This window comes from Sminthopsis crassicaudata, chromosome 1, assembly GCF_048593235.1.
Source record: "Sminthopsis crassicaudata isolate SCR6 chromosome 1, ASM4859323v1, whole genome shotgun sequence".
Lineage (NCBI taxonomy): Eukaryota > Metazoa > Chordata > Mammalia > Dasyuromorphia > Dasyuridae > Sminthopsis > Sminthopsis crassicaudata.
In genome coordinates, this window is record NC_133617.1 from 695,494,428 (window position 1) to 695,520,424 (window position 25,997).

Sequence of the window (25,997 nt, forward strand, 5' to 3'; positions counted from 1 at the left end):
GGAGGGATTAACGAGGAGAGGTTGTACTAGATGCTGAGCTTCATTCCCCCAGAAAAATAAATGTGTGATGCTGGGGGAGAAGGGGAAGAAAGAGACCCTAGCTTCCTCCTGAGCCTGTTCTGTGCTGGACTAGGGAATAATGGTTTGTTTGCACCCTGCCTTAAATTCCCAGGGTCATTTCTTGTTTTATTACCTCTACAGAGATATAGATTGTCATTCTCAGAACCCTTCAATATTGTATTCAATATTGTAGCTTAGTAACCTGTTCTGCAGTCAGTTGAAGAAAAATAAACTGCTATAGTGGGGGACTTTGGATATTCCAACTCAGAGTCAGTAGGTAGAATTGTCCTGGGGAAGGGGGGAAGGGAAACACAGGATCTTAGAGCTGATAGGGATCCCAGGCAGTCATCTCTGCCTACAAACACACACACACACACACACACACACACACACACACACACACACACACACACATCCATGAATGCTGAGGTTCCAATTCTTATCCAACCCTATCTATTATCTCTGAGGGTATGCACTAAATGACCTCTAAAGTCCCCTTCAGCTTTCAATCTGTGATCCTGTAACCTTTCAGGACAGCCTGACCCACTTTTTGGTCAGTTCTAATTGTGCCTGGAATAGAGTGTGCATTTAATAAATGCTTATTGATTAAACTAATTGTTGGGAAGTTTTTTCTTTCATGAATACTAAATCTGCTTTTCTGTGATTTCTACCTAGTGTTCCTCATTCTGGGAGAAGGAGCAGTTATGCCTTCATTATTTATTCTTATTTGATTGAAAACTCTGACTTCAGAAATCTCACAATGACCTGGGGGCAATAACGTCAGACTGCTTATTTTCCTCTCCTCACCATCCTTATTTGCCAACAAACTGATGTCTTCTAAGATGACCTTAATTTCTATGTGCTAGGTTTATTTTTTCTGATGGAGTATGCAAGATTCATGGAGACTCTTCCCTGCCATTTCTATTTGAAGAAAGCTGAGCTCTTCTTTCTGAGGTCTCTATTGTTCTTAATATCTTGGAATCACACCTCAGATTCCATGTGCTCCTGGGAACCTAGCCTTAAATAAGGTTGCCTTAAAGGAGGTTAGAAATGTGACCACCAAATAATTTTGAGTTCCAGAAGTATAGGATGTGGGATTTGTACACAGGCAGAGAAAAGGAGTTCTGCAGTTTCTTTTGAAAACTGACTTAGTAGAACAAAAAAAGGCTCATCCCATGGATGCTAAGTTGCATCCTTGCAGGCTCTTGTAGAATAGAAACATGTAAATAAGGTGGTTAGTTCCTTTTTTTTTTCCATAAGTCTGGGTTTGGAGAGTGTATCAATGGGCTACCATTTGCTCTAGGAAGACACAATAGTATTGACATCTATGAGAACTAAAGAAGATTTAATTCCATATTTTTGCATTCACTTATTCCTGATATAAGGTAATTCTTTCCCAAAGCTGCAAAATTCTTCCCCAGATACTGTTTATTTGAGGCTTCCCACCTCTCAACCATCCCCCCTCACTTAATTATGAGACTGAAGGTTTTTCCTTGAATGTTTTTGTCTATAATTCCAGAAGTCCAAGGTGAGCTAGACACATTCTTTATTCCAAATCTCAACAGGTCATTGAACATCCGCATATGGTAAAGGAGAAAGTTTGTACAAAACTCCCAAATATAAACTTCTTTCATATAAACTCCCAATTCACATAAACTCCCAGTTCTATGGGGAAGAATGGGGGCTGAGGTGCTAATTATTGAAAGCTTTTTTTCAATCTGGTTTATTCAAATCCTTTAGAAATGTGGGTGGTATCCAGCTGATGCCAGAGACAAGTCCTGCAGGCAAGAATGGGATAGGAACAACCATCCTGGATGTGAGGTTAAAGGGGGAAAGGTCAGTGGGGTGGGTGGTCCTATGTACTGTTGCCATGCAGTGCACAGAAATATTCCTTAAAAATCAAGAAATATCAGTGACAGAGGTCATATTGTCTGTCATTCACAGCTCACCCTGGGCAGCCTGAAAAATTGAACCCAAATTGTACTCACACTGCCTCTGTCCACTACACCTACCCAATAGACCACCCCCTCATACCTCCTCCTTTCTCTCTATATCTCTTGTTTTTAATCTAACAAACCTGTATAAATACTGCTTGGTAGTCTCCTCACGCTGACCTCCCCAGCTAGTACGGATCCTCATAGAATTCAAGTCTGGAAATTACCTTTGAGATAATTTCAATCTTTTTTTTCTATCTTTTATAGAGGAGAAATGGAAGCCTGCCGGTGTGTAGGAAGCATCTTATCCAATGTTACACAGATATTATAGCTGAAGTGGTCTGGCACTCTGGTGTTTCTCTAGCTTCATGATGCTACTCTTATTGTCAAGTCAACAAATACTTTTAAGTGCCTACTATGTGCTGTTAAGCATTGGAGACACAAAGAAAGGCAAAAGCAGTTCCTGCTCTCAAGATGTCATGGAATGACAAGACAATACATATAAAGGAGCTATATGCAGAATGAACTGGAGACAGCACACAGAGGGAAGGCACAAGCATTAGGAGAGGTCAGGAGAGGCTTCTTGCAGATAATGGGATTTCAGCTGCAATTTGAAGAAAGCCAAGAGGAGAAAGTGAGGAGAGAGGGAATTACAGTCCTAAGAGACAGCCAGTTAAAATTCATGGAGTCAGAAAATAGAATGTCTTGTGCCAGGAGTGGTCAAGGGGCCAAAGCCCCTGCATTGAGCAGCATATTGAGGGAAGCAAGATGTGAAAAGCCTAGAAAGGCTAAAAGGGGCCAGGTTAGGAAGGTCTTTAAAAGCCAAGCAGATATTTTTATATGCGGTCGTGGAGGCTATTGGGAGCCACTGGAATAGATTAACTAGGGAAATGACATAGTCAGCATTGTGCTTTCGGAAGATGACTTTGTTGGCTAAGTGGAGAGTGGATCTCAGTGAGGAGAGATATAAGTTAGGGTGGTAAGGTCCTGCAGGGACCTGGGCATTAGGAAAGTCACTTTGGTGGCTAAGTAGAGGATGAATCAGAGTGCAGGAAAGACTTGAAGCTGCAGGCCCCCCCTCCCCCCCCACACACCCAAGCAGGCTTTAGACTAATCCAGGGGTAAGTTATGAGGGCCTGCACTAGAGTGGTAGCAATAGCACAGATCATCATCAGAGTGTGATTTCACTAGCCCTTGGCTTCCCATGGAAATCCTTTGGTTTTTCATTCTATGGCTTTAGAAATATTCTATTGCACATGGTTAATATTTTGGATTACTTGCCATCTAGGGGAAGGGATGAGGGGAAGGGAAGGAAAAATAAATTTTGAATACAAGATTTTGCAGAGGTGAATGTTAAAAATTATCTGTGCATATGTTTTGAAAATAAAAAAAGCTTTAATCAAAAAAAAAAATTATTATTCTAGCCAAAGGGGATCTAGAGTACAAAAAAGTTAAGAACCACTAATCCAATCCGACTTTCTAGTTTTGTTGATAAGAAAGCTAAAAACACATTCTCCTGATTTGTCCAAGGATCATTAGCCACTATTCTCATATCATCATCAAAAAATGCTGTAAAGGTAGAATCAAACGGGCCTTGACCACAGCTTGGAGGAGGCGAATGAGAGAGAGTACAGAGTCTAGGATGACTCCCAGCTTGTGAGCCCAAGGGCCTGGGAGGATGGTGTTGCCATGGACCGTCACAAGGGAGGTAGGGAGATTGGCAACAAAGTCATTGGATGCTCAGCCTTAGAGCTGAAAGGGTCTGGGAGAGCTTAGTCCAATCACTCCTTTCTTTTTGTGGATAAGAAAAGTGAAGCTAAGAGATGACCCAATCCAAGCTAACACAGGTAATAGAGACACATAGAACTTAACTTAAACAAAGGTCTTTTCATTCAAATTTCATCATGCAATACTATTCTGTCACTCCAAGCAAAGTACTAGGTAAGGTCTGAGAGAGCAAACCTTGTTTTTTGTTAGGAAAAGTGTTAGGAAGAGAGAGGTGGGACTTACAGAAAACTTGGTAGCCAGTTGGGAAGGGAACCAAAAGTGGCTACTCTGGATATTAGGGCAATGGTTCTCAAAGGGGGCCCACAGAAGCCTGGAAGGGGTCTCTGAAACATTTGCAGAGAGTCTGTAAATTCAAAATTGGCTTTTATTTCTAATATGGTAAATATCTATAATTATAACCCAGAGAAACAAAAACCTCAATAACTCAATAATTTTTTAATAGTATAAAGATACTGAGAACAAAAGTTTGAGAACCAGTGCCCCAAAACCAAGGTTCTGGTAGCAGCCTCAGCCCCCTCCCCTTTTACTTTAAGACCTCCCTCTGATTCTGCTCCCTTCCTACAAGCTGCTTTCCCAGAGTAGGCCTCTGGCTGCCCATGCCCTTCCCGGAAGGGAGCTGCTTCAAGCTGAACAAATGTAACCAAAAAAAAAAAAGAAAGGAAAACACCATGTAATAGTAACCTTAGAAAGTGACCGGAGCCTGCGTGTGTGTATGTGAACCTCACCATGCCCAAGTTGTTTCTGTGTGACGCCAGTACCAGTCTGCCTTAGATTATCAACTCCCAGAGGGTAGAGACGTGTGGATATGTTCTTTTTGGTACCTGTCCAGTTCAGACCCCCAATAAACACAAGGCTTCTTCCCTGCCAGCTGCCACATCTGGCCTCCAGAAACAGAAAGAGCTTGCCTATTTGCTCCGGGTAGTGTGATGGGGATGTTAGAAGTCACCAGGGGATATTGAGGGAGGAAGGGTGAAGAGGATTTTAATCTGCACGTGCTGCTCCTTCATCTAGAATGCTGATGTTCTGAGGCTAGACCCCCATCCTGGGGTACCTAACTGGTTCCTTTCTTCCTCAGCTCCCTTCCCATCCTAGGATCTGGAAAAGGCAGCCTTCCGTACCTTTCAGGACTCCCATTCTCTTGTGTAACTTCTCCTTCCCTTGGAAGTTGAGGGCACACACTAAGCTTAGCCACCCATCTCAGGACGGGCCACAATAGAAAGGAGCTTGGGGTGGAGGCAGGGATGAGGGCAGAGGTGGTTCTAAACAGGACAGGCTTCCCAAGTTGGTGGGGTGGGGAGGTAAGGCTGTCATGAAGCCTGAGCACTTAGAAGCTAGGACACTTTCTAGAAACATTTTTAGAAGCGTCCTTGTTTTCCTGCCTTCCATTGTAGTAGCAATTTCTTTTTCAAGGGTTTAGCTGGGGAGATCTGTTGGGTAAATTCCTATCTAGGGCAAAGATGAGAAAATGGCCTAACACTGAATAGAATTCTTAGCTTCTGGGCTTTGTGATCTTAGGCAAATCAGGGTACCCCTCTGAACTTTTAGTTTTCTTATCAACATCAGAAAGTCAGACTTGATTCGGGGTACTTAACCTTTGTCTGTCCTACACCCTGTTGACTTTCTAGTGAAGTCTAGAATAAAAAGTCTGGCAACTAAGTCATTGGATCTTCAGCCTTAGAGCTGAAAATTTCAGGGGAGTTGCGAATCTGGATGAGAAAAAAATTGCATCTTTATTTTAAAATGAAAAATTCTATGCTAGAAAATATTTTGCTTGGAGTGATAGAATAGTATTGCAATAATGAAATTCAAAAGAGGAGACCTCCATTTGAATTCTGTGTGTCTCTCCCACCTGTGTTACTTTGGATTGGGCCATCTCTTAGTCTCAGCTTTCTCATCCACAAAAAGAAAGGCTTGGTTGGATTAATTCTCTAAGGACTTTTCAGCTCTAAGGCTAGGTGGTCTCTGAAAACCCTTCTAAGTAAATGAGGGTCAGGAATTTAATCTCTCTGTCCCTTCAAAGAAGGTTCTCCCTCTTGAAATACCTTTGTATTTTTGCACTTTATATTTTTTTTTCCAATTATATATAACGATGGTTTTCAACATGGGTTTTTTATACAACTTTAATCTCCAAATTTTTCTGCTTTCTTCCTTTCTCCTCCCAAGACAGAAAGCAATCTAATATAGAGTATATATGTACAATCATGTTAAACATATTCCATGAAATACTTTTTAGTGGTCCAGCTAGTCCATCCATGGCACTCTGGTAGCTGTGTATTAATATGATCCTTTGGGAGGTGTTGTAGCCCTTTGGCAGGGTCTTAAGGAGCATCCCATCTCAGACTTTGGGAGCTATCAAGAAGAAAGAGTTGGCCTTGACCCCTGGACAGATTTTACTGCTAGTTCATATCAACAGTTTGAGTGACTATTTTGTGTCCAAAGACACATTCACTTCCACAGATTGAGGAGAGTCAAACTCAGTTCTAATCTCTTGGACTGGAATTTTGTTAATGACTTCTTGCCTGGAAAGTCAGATGAAATCTGAAACTGGGTATGCCTCTTGGATATGCTTGTTGCTAAAGATAATTTGGGGGGAAGGGCACAATCATATTTAATCATCCAGTTCATATACAATCATTTATTTTACATGTATTTTTACTCTATTCCTTCTGCTATCTACCACCACCAACAACTGAAAAACAACAAAAAATAAAACACCTCATCATAAACATGCATTATCCAGCAAAACAGATTCTCACATTAGCCACATTCAGAAATGTGTTTCTCTTCATTTTAACTTCAGTCACCTCTCTGGCAGGTGAGAGACTTGTTTCATCTTAAGTTTTGTGGGCAATGCCTTATTATTGCATTGAGCAGAGTTCTGGAATCTTTTAATGTCATTTTTTTTCTTGATAATGCTGCCACTGAATAACTGTACTCTTATTCTGCTCACTTCTCTTTTCATGAATTCACAGACATTCCCATTTCCTCTGAAAATGTCCATTTTATCATTTCTTATGGCACGATAATATCTATCACCTCCATGTATAATTTGATCATAAATTTTCTAATAGGAGGACATCTCCTTAGTTTCTAGTTTGGGGCTGCCACGCACACACACAAAAGAGCTTCTCCAAACATAATTGTTCATATAAGTTGTTTTCCTCTTTCTTTTATTATCTCTTTGGGATGTAGTTCTAGTAGCTGTACACTATAGTAGGTACAAGCACTCACACAGTTTAGTAACTTTGGGTTCATAGTTTCAAATTAACTTCCAAGTTGGCTGTACCGATTCATAGCTCTACCACTAATGTTGCCTGTTGTCCCTGAAGCCCCACCACGTTTGTCATCTTTACCAGTCGCATGGGTGTCATGGAACCCATGAGGGCAAATTTGAAATGTTTCCTCCAGACTCATGCTTACTTTCCTGCGGGTGTTGTAAGATTCTTTTTTTCCTTCCTCTGTGCTCACATGGGATTAGAAGAAGCTTCCCTGGAAAGAAAGGCTGTGTACATAGCACTATGCCAGGTGTTCATAGAAAGGTCAAAGTAGTCCTGATTCCTTCCCTAACATGCTAATGACCTAGATACAAAGAAGCACACATTCAATGTATGTGTATATAGTGTTGTATGTGTACAGTGAGTAAAATTTACACACACAAATATATTATATTGGCTCCAGCAAGTACTATGCCCTATGCAAAGCCTTTCCCTTTAAAAAAAAAATTCTTTTTTTTCTGTTCTAAACTTAACAAGTACCAAATACAATGAGTATTTTTCACATATGTAGCAAAACAGAAAAGGAGGATTGAACATGAAACTGAATCTCTTTACTTATAGCTTGCTTTAAGGGTATAATAAATCCAACATGTAACTTTAAAATCTGTAATTCCTTCTGGCCCTCTTTCCTTTTCTTTTCTGTGAATTATTTTTAAGGCTTCAATGACCTTCCTTTCTCTCTTTTTATTTTCTTTCTGTTTTTTTCTCCCAATCTAAAACCCCATTGTTTCTTCTATCTACTCCCCTCAGTGGAAAAAAATTCAAATGAACCCTATGACAATTATGTATAACTGAGCAAAGCAAAAGTGAAATAAAATATGAAAAAATATGAAAATGTTTGCCTTATTCTGCATTTTGAGTTCATCACCTCTCTATTCTGAGGTAGATAGCATGTTTCATCCTTGATCCTCTGAAATCATGGCTTATAGCTTCATTTGATCAGAGTTCTTAAGTCTTTCAGAGTTATATATTTTCTAATCCCCTTAGTTACTGGTGAGATCTCCCTCCTTAGATTACCTTATATTTGCTTATCTGTATTTATGTTCTGTCCCATCATTATAATGTAAAATCCTTTAAGGGCACAGATAATTTTGTTTTCATCTGTGTATCTTCAGCACCTATAGTCACCTTTTTGCGAAGCAAGTACTTAATATTTAAATTAAATCTAGTATAAGTTATCCTTATTTTTCCCAAATCTAATCTGTATAAAAACCTGAGCATAGACTATAATTGTATTCTTAGTAATTACTTGTATAGCATCAGAAAAGCTCCATTTCTTTGTCTTCTTGTACTATGAAGGTGGCATTGGTTTATCAAAGATTATACCAGTAGCACTTAAGTTTTAATGGGTTCCACCCAATTGCAGCACCTGCCTTCTGTCTTCTACAGATGACTTACTGGAGCTAAAGAATAATCTATTAAGTCTTAGTCATGGAAAAGGTTCAATTCTGCATCAGTAGAGACTATGGAACATCCTTAAAAGAAAAGACCATTGAATGAATATTCAAGCATAGGTTTGATTCCATCTTTGCTACTAGAATGAATTATATAATATTGAACAAGCAATGTACAATTTCTCCATCTGCAAAATGGGCATGTCATACTATCTCATGGGGTTATTGGAAGGAAAATGATTTGCATTCATTCTTTAGAGTAGTGTATGAATGTTAACTATTAGGAGGAGATACTGTGTGGCTTTCTCTTATATTTATAAAGACAAGAGAAACTTAATGGTGTGACCTTGGGCAGCTCCTATGAAATCTCAGCCTCAGTTCCCATTAAGGGAATGGTTTTGACTACATAAGCTAAAGTACCCTCAGGCCCCAAGTCCTATATTCTTTACGCCTTTCTTCTTAATGATGATATTTCTTTTCAGTCCCTTGGGAATCATGACACAGAATCTCTGCATTACTGAACATAAAAACCTAGGACAAATGTAGTCTTTTCACAGAGAAATAATAGAGCACAAAATCTTAGAATTGAAACAAACTCACAGTCCATCTAGTCCAACTTATACCCTAATGAGGTCTTCTATAACACCCCTAATAAGTGATTATCCAAACTTTGCCCAAAGACATCTAGTTAAGACTCCCATTATCTTGCAAAGCAATCCATTGCATTTCATCTTGCACACTTTACTTCTCTAATTATAGTTCTTTTGGCAGGCATGTTAAGCTGTCAATATCTATTGACCTTGCAGCTCACCATTATCCCCAGATCTTTTTCACAGAAACAGCTGATTAGCCATGACTCCACCATCTTATGCAAATTTGAACTGAAATGTGGGAACTCTTTATCTGTTTCCTCCTTTTGTCTAGACTGTCTATAGGATACTCCCACAATACCACTGCCATTCTTCCTTCCATTCATCTCCACACAGTTGCCATCTCAACTGTTTCTCCTCTTTAGCTTTTGGATTTCCTTGTTGTAATTTCTTAATAGTTTAAGGCTTTTTAGTTCTACTCATGTTTTCCAATTCTATTCCTTTTATAGAAGATGTATTCTTCTCCAGCTGCAGTGTAGTCAGGAACCTTATATCTCATCTTATTATATCCATGACATGAACTTTGCCTTTTTGCATCATGATCATTAGAACATTAATTTAGACTAGTGGATCTCAAAAGGCATCTAGTTCAATCAATCCTTTCACTTTATAGATGAAGGTCCACAGAGTTTAATATATCTTATTTATTACTCATATTTTGAATATTCTGTGAATTACTGTGTTTGTTGCCATTTTCCCTCTGTTTCATTTTCTCTTTTCTATAGTATCTAAATCAGTAGATACATGCAGGTGCCCATACACCATTTAGTCTCTCATCTCTGTTCCTTTGTTTTTGCTTTTCCACATGGATATGTTGCATTCCCTCCTAGCTCTACTTCCTAGAGTCTATCCTTCCTTTAAAACACAGCTCAAGCACCATCTCACCTTATCCTCCCAAATGCTACTGCTCTCCCATTCAAATGATTCTGTGTTAACTGCTTCATATATTTTGTGTTTATTCAATTAATATTTATGCCATACATATATATTATGTACTTATTTTCTCTATTATTAGAATGTCAGCTCTTTGTAAATAGGGGTGCTTTAATTTTATATATATGATACAGATTTGTGTGTTTATATGTATGTGATTGTTTTATATGTTTGTTTTGTAAATATTTGTGTCTACACATATATGTAAATGTATATACTTGTGTGTATGTATATAAGTGCATATTTGTATTATATAAATATATGCAATGTTTAGACATGGTTGTTTTATATGTTTTATATTATATATGTATATATATGTACATATGTATGTATATGTGTGCGAACATATGTGTATACCCATATATGTACACTGTGTTTTGTTTACATCTTATATGAATATACACCATTTGTACATAGTTGTTTTATATATTCTAATATGTACTATATGGATGTATGGGCATATTATATATCTATGTTTTGTTTGTTCATGGTTGTTAGACTGTGAACTCCTTGAGAATCAAGGATTGTTTTTTGCCTTTCTTCATATTTCCAGAGTTTACTTAGCATAGAACCTGATACACATTAGGTACTTAATAAATGTTTGTTGACTTAAGAAACACTATGTATACCTAAGTAGATATAAAATATATTTAGTAAAGACAAGTTTATTTTGGGATGGTAAAGGGAAATAAGCAAAGTCTCCATATGGGAATCAGTACTTCAGTGGAAAGAGTCTTTAAAGGCAGCTAGAGGTTCTGAGTTTAATGTCTGGGAAATGGCCAAAGTACCCACAGGAAATGCAGTGCCATGTCCAAGGAAATCAGTATTCAGTTCAGTTGAATCATAACGGACATAAAGGGAGGTTGAAGTCAGATTGGGAAGAACTTTAGATGCCAAACTGAGGTGTTGCATTATTATCCCAGAGGCAATAAAGGGCCCCTGGGGATTGTTGAGTAGAGAAGCTCTTGGCTAGCTCCTTAGCAGTTATCCTGTGAAGGATAAATGAGAAAAAGAGGTAGGAAGACCAGTTAGATTCCTGCAATAGTAAACCAGGAGGGAGAAATGTTATAGATAAACGACCTTAGGTTTGTGTCTCATTTCAGAAGTCAAAGAAAAATGTGACTATCTGCATCTAAATATGGGAAGTCAGTGTGATAGAGGAGAAAGAGAAATAGATTTGCATTCAGAAGAACTGTGCTGGAGACCCAGTTTTTGCCACTTTTTACATATATGCCCTTGAACAAGTGCCTTTAACACCTAGATTTGTCTCCTGTGCAAAATAATGGAGTTGAACTAAATAATGTTTAAGGTCCCCTTCCAGCTTTAAATCCCATGGTCTTATGGCAGGCGAGCAGCTCCAAAGAAGGAATACAATTGTTGAGATAAGCATCTTCGTCTCAACACTGGACAGAATAGTTCAGATGTTATCAGCATCTAAACAAAAATTTCTCTTATAATTGTCCTTTTCCCATCTTAACGAGTTGTCTGTGTCAGTTTTATCTCTCCTACCAAATTATAAAGTCCCCCTGCCAAAGGCTGCATCTCCTGTAGCTTTGGGTATTGCTCACTAGCAGCCAGCAAAGTGCCTAGTAGATACCCAACAACTCCCTAATCCTGGAAAAAAGGAAGAGTAAGTAGCCCAGTAAACTTGGAACACTTAGATGTTTCAATATGCTGCACCTAGAGCCTAGGAATACAAAAAGACCAATTGCAAAGTCATTTAAATTATCTCCATGTCACTGAGGATAGAGTACTGAGCTCAGATTCTGTAGACCTGAGTTCACATCTACCTTAGATACACAATAACTGTGAGACCCTGGACAAGTCACAACCTCTGTTTACCTCAATTTGGGATAATTGTAGCAACTACGTCTCTGGGATATTTTTGTTAGAATCTTGTAAGCTAATATTTGTAAAGCACTTTTCAAACCTTAACTTACTAATCATCATGTCTTTCCAATAAAGAAAACACTATGGTCTCAAAAAAGAGAGCTGGATTTAAAGTTAGGGAACTTGGTTTTGAATCTCATTTCAACTGCTTCCTACTAGATGACCTTAAACAAACAAGTTGCTTAACTTCCCTGTGCCTCAACAGGAAGATTAAACAGACACAGACAACTCATTAAAACGGTAAAAGGACAATCACAAGGCACATTTTTGTTTGGCTGCTGATTGAGAGTGACTGGACTCTTCTGTCTAATGTTGACTTTTATCTCAACTCCTGTACCTCAGTTTCCTCATCTTTAAAAATGACTAAATAGAACCTGTAGTGTTATTTTGCAGAGCTGTTGTGATTATCAGATCCATAGGAAACCTTTTGAAGAGTATGAAGCCTTTTTGTAAATTGTAAAGTACAAAATAAACTCGAGGATTAAATGAGATCTTGTATATACAGCAATCCAGAAACCTTAAAGGGCAATACTAATGCTTGATTATGACCATTCACACTCTCACTTTAAAATGGAAGACATGGAGACTAAAGTGACTGAAACCAAGACTAGAACTCTGCCCAGTGGACCAGGCAAGCTTCTATAATTGTAAATGATCATACTTAAGAAAGCCAATGAGGATTCATTCAGGATGGAGAACTTGTAGGCTATTTCTGATAACTAGATAACTAAAGTGGATAACTAAAGATGGGAACCAAGAAGGACCTTTGAAAATAACTCAGAGAGTGTTTATTAAAATACACCTAAGGAACATTACCTGGAACAAAGATGAATTGAAAGTTTTTATTTTATTTTATTTTATTTTTAACATGACCTGTGATTTCGTTGGTGTGAGAAATTAAGAGTTAGGAAACTCCCTCTCCCATTGCAGATGATCACTGCTTTACAGCTTTTCTTTTTTTTTTTTCTTTTTTTTTTTTTTAACATTGTTAACACTTTACAGTGTTAAGAGAGTTGGCTGGGGGACTCAGTTACTGAGAGGTTAAATAACTTATCCATTGTCACCCAACCAATGTGTGTCAGAAATAGGAGCCAGGCCTACATTTTCCCAACTCTGTGATTGCTCCCTCTTCAGTACATCAGGTTGCTCGTTTATAAGGATCCAGAGAGCAAGAAAAGGGCTTGTTCTCTAGGAAGAGCTCACCCTGGGATGTCTTTCTGATGTAATGAAAAGAGAACCAGCTTTCAAATGAAGAGATCACAGTCTTTGCATTTATTTTATGGCCTTGAATGAGATATTTGGTCTTGTGACATGGAATACTCTGATTTGTTGTGGATATCAGATAAGATTGTTAGGAAAGCTTTGCAAAGTATAAAGCACACAGTGATGTGAAAGTTCTCTTTACTATTATTTGGTGGTCTTATTCCTCCTAAAATTGATGGAGAGTTTACTTAACTGTTTTAGAATCATATAGAATTAAAGTCCAAGTTTCAGTCTTTGCTAGACAAAAGGTGTGATCCCAATACTGTTCTCAGAGATTGAGGTTCCCCTGAGGACACCGGGTCATGTCCCAAGCCTGAAGAAGATTATAGACCTTAAAGATTGTCAGATTTTGACAAGAACCCACAATATTTCCTTTCTTTTCTTTCTTTTGTCCAAGCACCATGAGGTAGAGAAATGGACTTGCAGACTGGTTGACTGTCTAATAAATTCCAATTTTAATACATTCCTCTGGAGTTATGGGCAAGATTTATACCCCTGAGCCCATAATATTTGCAGTGGGGTGTGAAGGTGAAACTGGGGACAAACTCCCCTTCCTGAAATTTGGTGCAAAAACCAAAACTCTGTACCCAGTTAGCCTTAGTTCAGGTCCCTGAACTCATTTCATTCATTCAAGTATTTGTTAGAAGTGTACTGTTTTCTCAATGAGAAAGAAAGATATTGTGAAAGATATAATAGAAAAATATAGCAGCCTCTGCCCTTGAAGAGTTTACTGAGACTTCCCTACAAGAAATAATTAGAAAACAATTATTTCTGGTGTGTAATCAGGTGCCAAATTAAATATAATCAAATGATCAAGGTTGCATAGTACAGAGTGCTATAGGTTGTTAAGAGGAGAGATCTGTTTGGGGAAGCTTTCAAAACTTTAATAACCTTAAAGGAAGTTACCAGGATAATCCCATCCCTAGAAGTTACATTTCCTTGGGACCAACCGGAAGAGGAGCTTACACTGTGTTGTTTTTCAGGACTGTATAACAGTACAACATGCTGAGAAATGGTATTTTCTTTTGCTTTTTTGTTGGAAGCATTTCCCTTTGTTGCCTTTTACTTTGTTATTAGAAAATTGGAATTTTCTGAATAAATCCTAGAATGAAATTCACCGCCAGTTGGAAATAAATGTGGTTAAGCTATCTGGGAAGCTGCAGCAGAAAAAGCTTCTGGATATTCCCAGGAGAATGGAAGAGAGAAAGAATTTTGAAAACTGGGGTAGAGTTTGTATGTTTTGGGAAAACCTGGAGTACTTTGATACTGGAAGGTTGGAGAATCTGGGGAAAAGATGGTGTTTAGAGATGTTTCATTAGGAGTAATGGTGACTAAGATGGATCAAAGGTAAACCTTTTGACAAAGCTTCTAGAGTTATGGTTGTGTGATTATTCTTAGATAAAAATAGTTGTCATCTTGGTTGCAAGGAAGATTTGATTTAACTTGTCCTTGAAGTCTTTCTGGAGAGTCAGGAACAGTTCAGGAACAGTTCACTTCTGCTGAGGGGCAGATGGACCCTATCCTATCTCTTCTTCCCATCCCCCAAAATAGCCAGGTGGTGGCCAATAACTTCCCAAAAGGGAGAACGGGCACTGGCCTGTATGTCTCTGTCCTGCCTGGATCCCCCAGGAAAAGGATGGGAAATGGCTCCAGTTCTCCAATGAGACGGCCAAATACAAATGTTCTTGACAGTTAAGCTGATTCTTTCCCCCGGTTCTTTGTTTAAAAGAGAAATTGTTCTCCCAGTAGAGATAAAATGGAAGGACTTTCTGGAGGAGCTGTCAATATGATTTACCAACAAGTGGTCTCCTGGGTAGCAGTATTTTTCCTCCTAGATGGTTCTACCTTATAGGCACAAGACAGGCTGACAAAAAAAAAAAAAAAAAAAAAAAAAAAAGCCAAAAATCTGACAGAAATCCCGTTATGGAGGAATGGGGAAACTTCATTTCAGTAGCACAAGTCTGATGGTTTTCTGAGCCTGCCACATGGGCATAGTTTACTATTCTAAGGCCTTCAAAACAGATGTCTTGTCCATCCGGCTGCCCTGGGACCTCAGGTACTGGGGATAAAGAGGAGAAGGCAGCTTTCTCAAACTACACAGTTAAGGATGTGGCAAATGGGGTAAATCTTTCTTCTATTAACCTTTCCCCCCCTACCTTATAGAAATATTCCCAGTGATTAGTTTACTCCAGAGCAGGATTAGGCAACTCCAGTTTCAAATATTACATCAAACATTTGTTAAGCTTGCTTCATGGATACAGAATATTCTCTAATAGTTGGGGGAGGAGATACATGGCTTACATAAGACAAGGCCTCTGATCCTATGGAGAGAGAGGAAAAACCCAACAAAGTTGGTCAATTAGTTAATCAACAAGTATTTATTAAATAACTACTCTGTGCCAGGAGGTGTGCAAGGGCTGAGGATTATAAAGACAAAAAATAAAGCCTGGCCCCTTCCCCGTAGCAACTTCCATTTTTTCTGCAGGGATGTATACAAATACCATATGTAGTTTATACAAAAAAAAGTCTAACCACTTTCCTGGGATCACAGAGAGTATGAAAGGTAGTGACAAATACTAAAACTGGGCAGTTTGTGAAGGGCTATAAGTGCTCAACAGAGAATTTGTCTTTGACCCCAAAGATCATAGGAGGGACAGGAATTCATTGAGTAGTAGAATGACATGGTTAAATCTGTGTAGAGGGTGGATTGACAAAGAGAAAAAGATCTGAGAATCAAGGGTAACTGTGAGGATATGAACACAAAACTGGATGAATATTAATATGTACTGAGGTTAGAAAGAAAATCAGGTTTAGGGAGAAAAGTGATCTCAATCTTATATATGTTGTATTTGTGGAACAGCCAGATGGAGATACTCTGTTCTCTCTCTACAAAACAGTCTAGTTAGATTTGACTTGGGAAACTTAGCTCTTTGATAATTTGAAAACCTTAGTGATCATTCTAGCCTTCCTTATTTGCTCATTTATTCAACAAGCATTGATTGAACACCAATCATGTGCCTAGCCCTGAAGTAATTCATTGTGAGGAAAATCAGAAAAAAATATGTGATATAGAACCTTAGACTTTGATAAAAGTTCATTTCTCCCCTACTCTTTAATTTTAAAGAGGAAGAAATTCAGGCCCAGTGAAAAGGAAGGTCATAAAAAAGCAAAGTCATAAAAGTTTTAATAGAGCAAAGATTTGAAATCCATGACCTTTCCATAATGTTGTGCTGCTTTGAAGGAGCTTCCCAGAATGGTTAAGAAGATAAAACACTGATTACATGGGACATACTAAGGAATAATTCCAAGACTATATATAATCTGGTCTCAGGTGGCTTTTTAGAGGAGGTGAATCACAAGTTCATCCTGAAAAGCATCAGTTTTGTTTTTTTTTTTATTAATTTTATAATTATACATTTTTTGACAGTATATGTGCATGAGTAATTTTTTTTATAACATTATCCCTTGTATTCATTTTTCCAGATTTTCCCCTCCCTCCCTTAGATGACAGGCAATTTCATACATTTTACATGTGTTACAGTATAGCCTAGATACAATATATGTGTGTAAATCCAATTTTCTTGTTACATGTTAAGTATTGGATTCCGAAGGTATAAGTAACCTGGGTAGATAGACAGTAGTGCTACTATTTTACATTCAATTCCCAGTGTTCCTTCTCTGGGTGTAGTTATTTCTGTCCATCATTGATCAGTTGGAAGTGAGTTGGATCTTCTTTATCTTGAAGATATCCACTTCCATCAGAATACATCCTCATACAGTATTGTTGTTGAAGTGTATAGTGATCTTCTGGTTCTGCTCGTCTCACTCAGCATCAGTTCATGTCCAAGCCTCTCTGTATTCATCCTGCTGGTCATTTCTTACAGAGCAATAATATTCTATAGCCTTCATATACCATAATTTACCCAACCATTCTCCAATTGATGGACATCCACTCAGTTTCCAGTTTCCAGCCACTATGAAAAGGGCTGCTACAAACATTTTGGCACATACAGGTCCCTTTCCCCTCTTTAGTATTTCTTTGGGATATAATCCCAGTAGTAGCACTGCTGGACCAAAGGGTATGCACAGTTTGATAACTTTTTGGGCATAGTTCCAAATTGCTCTCCAGAATGGCCGGATTCTTGCACAACTCCACCAACAATGTATCAGTTTCCCAGTTTTCCCACATCCCCTCCAACATTCATCATCATTTGTTCCTGTCATCTTAGCCAATCTGACAGGTGTGTAGTGGTATCTCAGAGTTGTCTTAATTTGCATTTTTCTGATCAGTAGTGATTTGGAACACTCTTTCATATGAGTGGATATAGTTTCAATTTCATTATCTGAAAATTGTCTGTTCATATCCTTTGACCATTTATCAATTGGAGAATGGTTTGATTTCTTATAAATTAGGATCAATTCTCTATATATATTTGGAAATGAGACCTTTATCAGAACCTTTAACTATAAAAATATTTCCCCAATTTGTTACTTCCCTTCTAATCTTATTTGAATTAGTATTGTTTGTACAGAAACTTTTTAGTTTGATGTAATCAAAATCTTCTATTTTGTAATCAATAATGATCTCTAGTACTTCTCTAGTTATAAATTCCTTCCTCCTCCACAGGTCTGAGAGGTAGACTATCCTCTTCCTCTAATCTATTTATGATCTCATTCTTTATGCCTAAATCATGGACCCATTTTGATCTTATCTTGGTATATGGTGTTAAGTGTGGATCCATATCTAATTTCTGCCATACTAATTCCAGTTTTCCCAACAGTTTTTTCAAATAATGAATTTTTATCCCTAATGTTGGTATCTTTGGGTTTATCAAACACTAGATTGCTATAGTTGTACCCTTTTCTGTCCTTTGTACCTAATCTGTTCCACTGATCGACCGGTCTATTTCTTAGCCAATACCAAATGGTTTTGGTGACTGCTGCTATATAATATAGAAAAGCATCAGTTTTGGATTGGCTAAGAGGAGAGGGGATACTATCCTGAAAAAAGAAAAAAAAATACCTTAGTCAAGACAAATAGTTGTATGGCAAAAAGACTAGACTGATCAAGGTAGATGGTTCACGTTCACATTGGGGGTGAGTGGGAGATGTTTGAAGAAATAAGGTAAGACCAGTTAATATAAAGTCTGGAATGGCAAGCTAAGGAGAAGGGCAGAGAGGTCTGGAATTTCTTGGTTCCAGAAGGGGCATATTAGAAATGAAGAAAACAGTTGGGTACAACATAGACAGGAGTAATGAAAAAGCTTTTTGTTGGTTCGTTTGTTTTTTTTTTACCAAAGAGGCTTCCAATAGCCAAATCGATGAGGGCAAGTTCCCCCTCCCATTTTCCCTGAGCATTGAGCAAATAACCAAGAGCCAAAGGTCCAAAAGGAAAGGAGAGGAAGTGAGCATCTGAATAACCCATAATCAGAATTATTAACCCTGTATAATTGTTAGATGGATGAAGGAATTCAGCTCCCATGGGTTCAATGATTTCTCTGAATATGACTCCCATATCAGTTTATATAGCCCTAGTTTTTCCTCTGATCTTTTGATCCAATTCACTAATTGCCTGTTAAACATTTCTAACTGAATGTCCCAAAAACATCTCAAACTCAACATATCCAAAATAATACTCATTATTTCCCCCTTAAAACCTACTCTTAAAAAAAAAAAAAAATCTCTTTTCCTGAGTTCAAATCCAGCCTCAGACTAGCTGTGTAATCATGGACAAGTCACTTAATCATATTTACCTTGGTTTCCTCATCTGAAAAATGAGCTAGAGATGAAAATGTCAAATCACTCCAGTACTTTTGCTAAGAAAACCTCAAATGGGGTCAGGAAAGGTTGGACACAACTGAAAAACATCTGAGGAACACCAACAGTTTCTGTTTAGAGTTGACATTGGTTCTCTAATCTTAAGTTTATAGGGGTTTGCTCAATTTCTCACTTTCCCTAACATCTGAATACTGTGTTAGAGAGATCAAATCTTGTCAACTCTACCACTGCAATAGCTTACATCCATCCCCTTTTCTATGGTCTTACGGCCATTTTTCTTGTTCAAGTCCCTATCACCTCTCATTTGGATCATTAGAACTACTCTTTCATGAGTTTCCCAGCCAATTCACTTCTCTCTCCACTTCAGTTCATCCATAAATCTGACCACATCAGTTTCTAGTTGGAAAAATCAAACAACTTTTTTTTTTATCTCACTCATAAACTCATCTGATTGGTGTTTAGTGTTTTTCATAACTATTCCCCATTCTTTCCAGGCCAATTATACATTATCCCCTGTCATATATATATATATATATATATATATTTTTTTTTTTTTTCCCCCCCATCCATGTAATGATGCAGTCCCCTCTCCTTTCTATCTGCTGGAGTTTCAGTAGAATTCCTTAAAGAATTAAAAAATTCCAAGAGCATATAAAAACTTCTGGTGCCTTTCCTCTTCTTTCTTCCAATTTGCGTTAGTATGTTCTTTGTACACAAATATATGTATACATATATGTGTATTATATATATGTGTGTGTGTATATGTGTATAAATAGGCAACTAGGGAACAATGAATGGAAGACTGGACTTGGGCTCAGGATTGCCTCAGAAACTTATCAGCTGTGTGACCCTGGGCAGGTTGCTTAATCTTTCTCAGAATTCAACTATTTCCTTATCTGTAAAATAGCATCTACCTCAAAAAGTTGTTGTGATGACAGAGAACACACAAAGGGCTTTGCAAACCCCACAGCACTAATATAAATACTAGCCACTTATATGAATTTTATCTTTCCCATTAAAATATAAGCTCCTTGAACATAGGGATGTTTTGTCTTTTATGTATCTTTAGTATCTGGGATGGTTCTTGATGGTTGTTGATAGAATTATATTGACTTTGAGCTAGCAGATTTTCCCAAAGCTCACAGGTAGGTGAGTCTAGTTTATGTCCCTATGCTGGGGGGTGTGGTACCAGGCTAAATGTTTTTGTTTTGTTTTCTCCCCAGGAAACCTGAAAAGGGAGTCCAGTACCTCATTGAGAGAGGCTTCGTCCCTGACACGCCCGTGGGTGTAGCTCATTTCCTTCTTCAGAGGAAAGGTCTCAGCAGGCAAATGATTGGAGAGTTCCTGGGGAACCGGCAGAAACAGTTCAACCGGGACGTGCTTGAGTGAGTAGAATTTGGGTTGGATGTTCCCAGTGCATGGACAAATTCTGTATACTGAGCCTAAGATGGAAAACTTATATAGTGTAGATGCTGCTCCTTCCTAAGCAGAATTCTGGGCACTGTGAACGAAGGAAGGAGGTGGGAAACCTCACTTTCACTGCCAATTAATCAATAAAGATTTATTGAGCACCTACTGTGTGCCAGACACTGTTCTAATAACTGGAGACACAAAAAAAGTGGGAAAAGGCAGTTCCTATCCTCAAGGAAATTACAGTCTAATGCGGGAGACAACACGCACATCTTCTCCCTCCCACTGTGTGTGTGTGCTTCATACATACTGCCTCTCTTGTTAGTACACACTGTCACATGTAGGCTTTATTAATCAACAACAGGGCTAATGTTTCAAAGCAGAATTGATCAGCAGAATGCTTATGGGGATTTATAGACCTCTCAGTGACCAATATTTACTCTGAATTTATGTGACAATTGCTTTCCAAGGGAGGAAACCTATTAATTTGGGGGCCTTTCCCCTTTCTGAAGCTTTGCAATAATTTATTACTGGAAATGAAATTACATTATGTTCTGCATATAACTCCCATCAGTGAGAGCAGGAGAAAAGTTATTACTATTTCAAGACTCCTCACCTTGCTACAGAATGGGTAGCCCAGAGCCCAACATCTAAATATAGCCCCCTTCATTGTTCTTAGAATCTCTCCATTCTTTTAAAACAGCCCAAGTACCACTGATCCTTCCCCTTTCCCTCCCCAATCATTAGTGGTTTTCCTTCCTTCCCTTTATATTTATCATACCTCAGTGCCTAGCAAATAACAGGTCCTTAATTAATGCTTGTTGATTAACTGGCTAATATCTAGTTCACAGGAATGATTTTTCTCTCTTACTAGCACAGAAATTTAAGGCTTTAGATCGATATGCTAGTAAACTAGTATATACCTAGTATGACCAAGGAACTGATTCTCTAATGCCTTTGACCATGTCTTAAAGGTAGAGTCTCTCCTTCTGCTTAGAGGCTACCTGAGAGTTTGAAGGCAAGGTGCTGCAGTTTATTGGAATGACTTTGGATAGGAAATAGTTATAGAGGTCACCTCAGGCTCATTCAATTCAGAAACTTGCTTTCTCCCAAGAAGTTTGGGGTTGTGGGTCCCCCTTCTATTTGGCTATGTGGTTAAGGGCATATACATATAGGCAGGGCAGGTGCAGGCAGGTGCTTACGGTTCTGAAACTCTCACTGTACCACACTATTGTTCTCTCTGTTCTGGGATGGAGAGGATAATCATTTGGTCCCTGGGGGCAATGCCATTATGCTGTCATCTTCCAGAGACCAAAGTCTATTCCCACGCCTCCTCCAACACTAATGTTTAGCTCTCTCTAGTTTTCTCCAAAAAACAAAAAAGAAAAAAAAATTAGCTCTGAAACTGAAGCCCTTTATAGGTCTACCCACAAATCTAGGCCAAAGTCAACCAATGGATTTTCAGCATTTTATTTCCTTTAAGTCCCAAACAACAACTCATCACCTTGTAATCCCATCAATTCAACCAGAGACCTTTGCTGATCTCCCCTGTACAAAAGTATTGATGAGTGAGTCATGAAGGCACTGGACAATGACATAGAGAGAAAGGAAGTCATCCTGTATACTCCCACCATTTTCTTTAGACCAATAGGACAGCATGCTCCCAACCTCTTGCAGTGGGAGTTTGAGGGACAAATGAAGAGCTCAGGTATTCTGAAAAAAGATTGAATGATGGGCTTCTTTCTGACACAGAAAGTTTATTGAAAGCACTAGGCCATCTATTTGGAGCTGGCCAGGACCTTCTTGGAAGCCATTTCAACCTCTCTAGGGATTGCTGAGCCAGTTTTTCAAAAACAATGAAAAGTATTGACCCAATGGTATTGCACATACTATACATTATCTTTAATTCTATGTATTGCTCAAGAGAATCCCCAGATCTGAAGAAAGAAATCTAGCCTTCTCCATGTCACTACCCACCTCCACAGTCACCTTGCTATTGAAATTTTGCAAAGAATGTTTGTAGCAGCTCTTTTTGTGATGGCAAAGAATTGGAAAGTGAGTAGATGCCCATCAATTGGGGAATGGCTGAATGAGTTATGGTATTTGAAACTAATGGAATATTTTTGTTCTACAAAAAATGATAAACAAACTGATTTTAGAAAGGTCTGGAAAAATTTACACAAACAGATGCTAAGCAAAACAAATAGAACCAGGAATACAGTAACAGCAAGATGGTGTGATGATCAATATGAAAAACTTAGTTCTTCTTGGTGGTTCAGTGATCCAAGGCAATCTCAATAAACTCTGGATAGAAAAAGCCATCTGCATCCAGAGAGAAAGAACTATAGAGAATGAATGTAAATCAATACATGCCGTTTTTTTCTTTTTCTTGTGCTTTTTTTTTTTGTTTGTTTCTATCACGATTTTTCCCTTTAGTTCTGATTTTCTCTCCCAACATAATTCATAAAGAAATGTGTATTTTAAAAAACTAATGTACATGTATAACCAGAAAAAAGAAAACAATAAAAAACAATTTAAAAATAAGTATAATTCAAAAACAAAAAAAAAATTGCAAAGAAGGGTATGGATGCTTAATTTAAATATTTTCTACTGTAGCTGAACTTCATTCTTCCTTTATTTTGTGGAGATGGAGTACAATACTCTATAGAAATGTCTCTAGTATATCTGTGGTACTGTTTCTTAGTTAATAGATTACTCCCATGGTCCCTTTGCTCAAGGACTTTTCTTCCAGACACACACAACATCTAGTCAGAAAGATTTAGCCATGAAAAAAAACCAAACACTCAAACAATTCTAAGTCAGAATGAAGAGCAAACTGTTCACATGATGTGGAAGTTTGCCTCAAAGTACATGGGTCATCTCTCATGTAGACGTGAGTAGGGAAGAATTCTCAGTCTAGAACAGAACTGAATTCTTGTGTTTTGTTTTGTTTTGATTCATTTTCCAGGCACGTCCCAGCCCACCCCCTCCCCACTTCAGGATCAAATTTTTGGCATTTAACCCTGTTCTGAGCTCAAAACAAATCCTGGTTCACCTTTTAAAAGCCTCAAGTCTCATTCACAAACTAATCTCCTCCCTTAGAGCCCCACACCCTCAGACCCTGGTCTTTGCCACAAATTCTAAGCTCTGAATACTATCTATAACCTGCCTGAGTTCTAACAATAGAAAGAAAATAGATTGGAACATGTGGAAGAGTAGGGAGAAAGCAAGAATGAACATCAGAAAGCTAGGACCTGAGTCTTTCTTCCTCAGGTATAAGCAGGAAATTTTCCTGATTTTCTATCAGATATGACCTTTCTTGGACAAGGGCAGAAGCATACCCCTCCCAACTCTCAATCCTCACTCCTCCCTGATTTCTTAGCTCCATGTGGTTGGAGTTTTTTTGTTTGTTTGTTTTTTTGTGCTCTGCATTTCTCCCCCTCACCCCCCTACATCTAATCTGCAAAATAGCTGCTGCTCTGTAGATATTGATGTATTGTTTTTCATTGTATGAGGAAGTAGTATGGAGGGGGAGAGGGGGTGGAGATAGATTAGCACACTGGTGAACCACTGGCCCCATATTTGGCTTTTATGTTTGTTTGGCCTTGGCCCCTCCTTCCCCCAGCTCCTGGTCCCGGCCTATTATCTTCTGGATAGATTGCACCCCCTGGGTTGCTGCTGCCCTTACCTCTCCCACTTGTTTTTTTGTTGATAGGAAATCCTTCCATTGTTGTGTCCTTAAATCAGAAATAGTCATGGCCTCAGGAAGCAAGCTCACCTACAGCCACATCCCAAACCCTTCAGGATTGTTGTAGGTCTGGGAGAAGTTCAAATGGAATCACAGATGGGGGACTGAGGGAAGCCCTCTGTATTCTTCCATTCTGCCTAAGAGATCTAGACTCTATTTTTGGTTCAGATTCATCAGTGAATAAAGATACTGAACAAAAACCTCATGATCCCACTTGCTTCATCCTCTCCCAGAAATGGGTGCAGAGAGCTTATCTCCACCAGCCACTACCGACCGTTTAATGAAATACCTTGTAAGCAATGTTAGATTTCTCCGACAAAGGATTCCAGGCATCTCCCCAAAGTTGTAGTGATTAATTTTCCATTATTAAAAGATAAACCTTAAGTTCGGAGAAAGAAAAGTCTTTTTTAATTTGGAAATTATCTTTGAATGAGCTAATGAAGGGAGGTAATTTGATGTCTTAGCTTCTATCCTCTTGGGGTCCCCCTGAAATTGGCACAGTTGTCTCCCCCTTCCTGTTGCTTTCAGCAGATAGTCATGAAAAGAGAGAAGGGAAAAGATAAGAGCTGGAGAGGAAGCAACGGTGGATTTATCATTAAATGAGGAAATCTGCAGCCTTTTTCATCACTTAATATTTCAGACTACACAAATACAGATAGCTGTACATGTCCCTATAAAATTCCTCACACACACACACACATCCCCCAGATAATTCCCATTTTACAAATGAGGAAACTAAGGCCAGAAGAGGTTAAGTGACTTGCCTAGAGACATACAGTGTCTGAGGTAGTTCTTGAATTCAATTCTTCCCCACTCTAACTCCAACTCTATCTGCTATTTCACTGTAGGGATAGAAAAACAAATATAAGAAAATTCTTGTCCTCAAAGAGCTTCCATTCAATGGGAAGAGACAACAAATAAATAATGAAGAATAGCACTTTAAAAAAAAAACACCATAAAGCACAATACAGATATGGGCTATTCCTGTTCTGTAGGGGAGATGTGGCTGGAGCAGCAGAGGGGCCTGATCGAATGTTTGTCTCCTTTTTGTTCCAGCTGTGTGGTGGATGAAATGGACTTCTCGGCTATGGAACTGGACGAAGCACTCAGGAAATTTCAGGCTCACATCCGAGTCCAGGGAGAAGCCCAAAAAGTGGAACGGCTCATTGAAGCATTCAGGTTTGGGGGCTCAGGTTTCTTTGGTCCTGAGGTTGGAGGCGAGTGGAGTAAACCAGGTTTATTATCCTTTTCAGTTTGGAGATGCCAGGTTTAGTTTTTAACCAATAAAATAAAACATTCTTATCAATGATAGATCAGAGTGAATTAACCCAGTACAAAATTATTCTCTTTTTAAAAATTTAATCCCAAATGTCTTTCATTTCATTATCCATTCCCCTTTCTTCTTTACCCGTACCCTTTGTATTTTGTTACTTTTTTGTATATTAGGTGTTTTATAATTGCCAAATGATCTCTTGGCAAGCATTTATAAAGTGCCAAATACGAAAGATAGGAGATGGGAAAAGAGGATGATGACATAGAAGAATTATGGGAATGAAAAGCTCCATGCCAGATACTTGAGTAGATAATAAGTTTAGAGGAAACACAATCCTTGCCTTCATAGAGTTTACAGTCTCATAAGGGGTAAGACATAAACATAGTATTGCATAGTAAGTGTATCCCTGAAGTGCAAAGCTGAGTCCTGAGCACGAGATCTGAGAAGGAAGATTGTTGCCAACTAATGGGGTGGGGGGGGGGGTGTCAGGAAAAGCATCCAAAGAGGTGAGTCCAGACCTTAGGCACGGCGCTTTTATGTCTAATTTTGCCTAGCCATCCTTCCTTTTTGGAGCTGAAAATTGCAGTTTTTAGAGCTCTGA

General features: G+C 38.5%; 1 protein-coding gene across 12 annotated transcripts in view; it reads left to right on the forward strand.

Annotated features, from left to right (window-relative positions):
• The window catches only part of IQSEC1 (IQ motif and Sec7 domain ArfGEF 1), a 740,816-nt gene that overhangs the window by 679,414 nt on the left and 35,405 nt on the right, over positions 1-25,997 (forward strand). For all 12 annotated transcript variants that reach the window (XM_074283678.1, XM_074283680.1, XM_074283685.1 and 9 more), the window contains 2 exons: positions 20,189-20,350; positions 25,180-25,302. In XM_074283678.1, the coding sequence (XP_074139779.1) occupies positions 20,189-20,350; positions 25,180-25,302 (285 nt within the window). The remainder of the gene's footprint in view (positions 1-20,188; positions 20,351-25,179; positions 25,303-25,997) is intronic.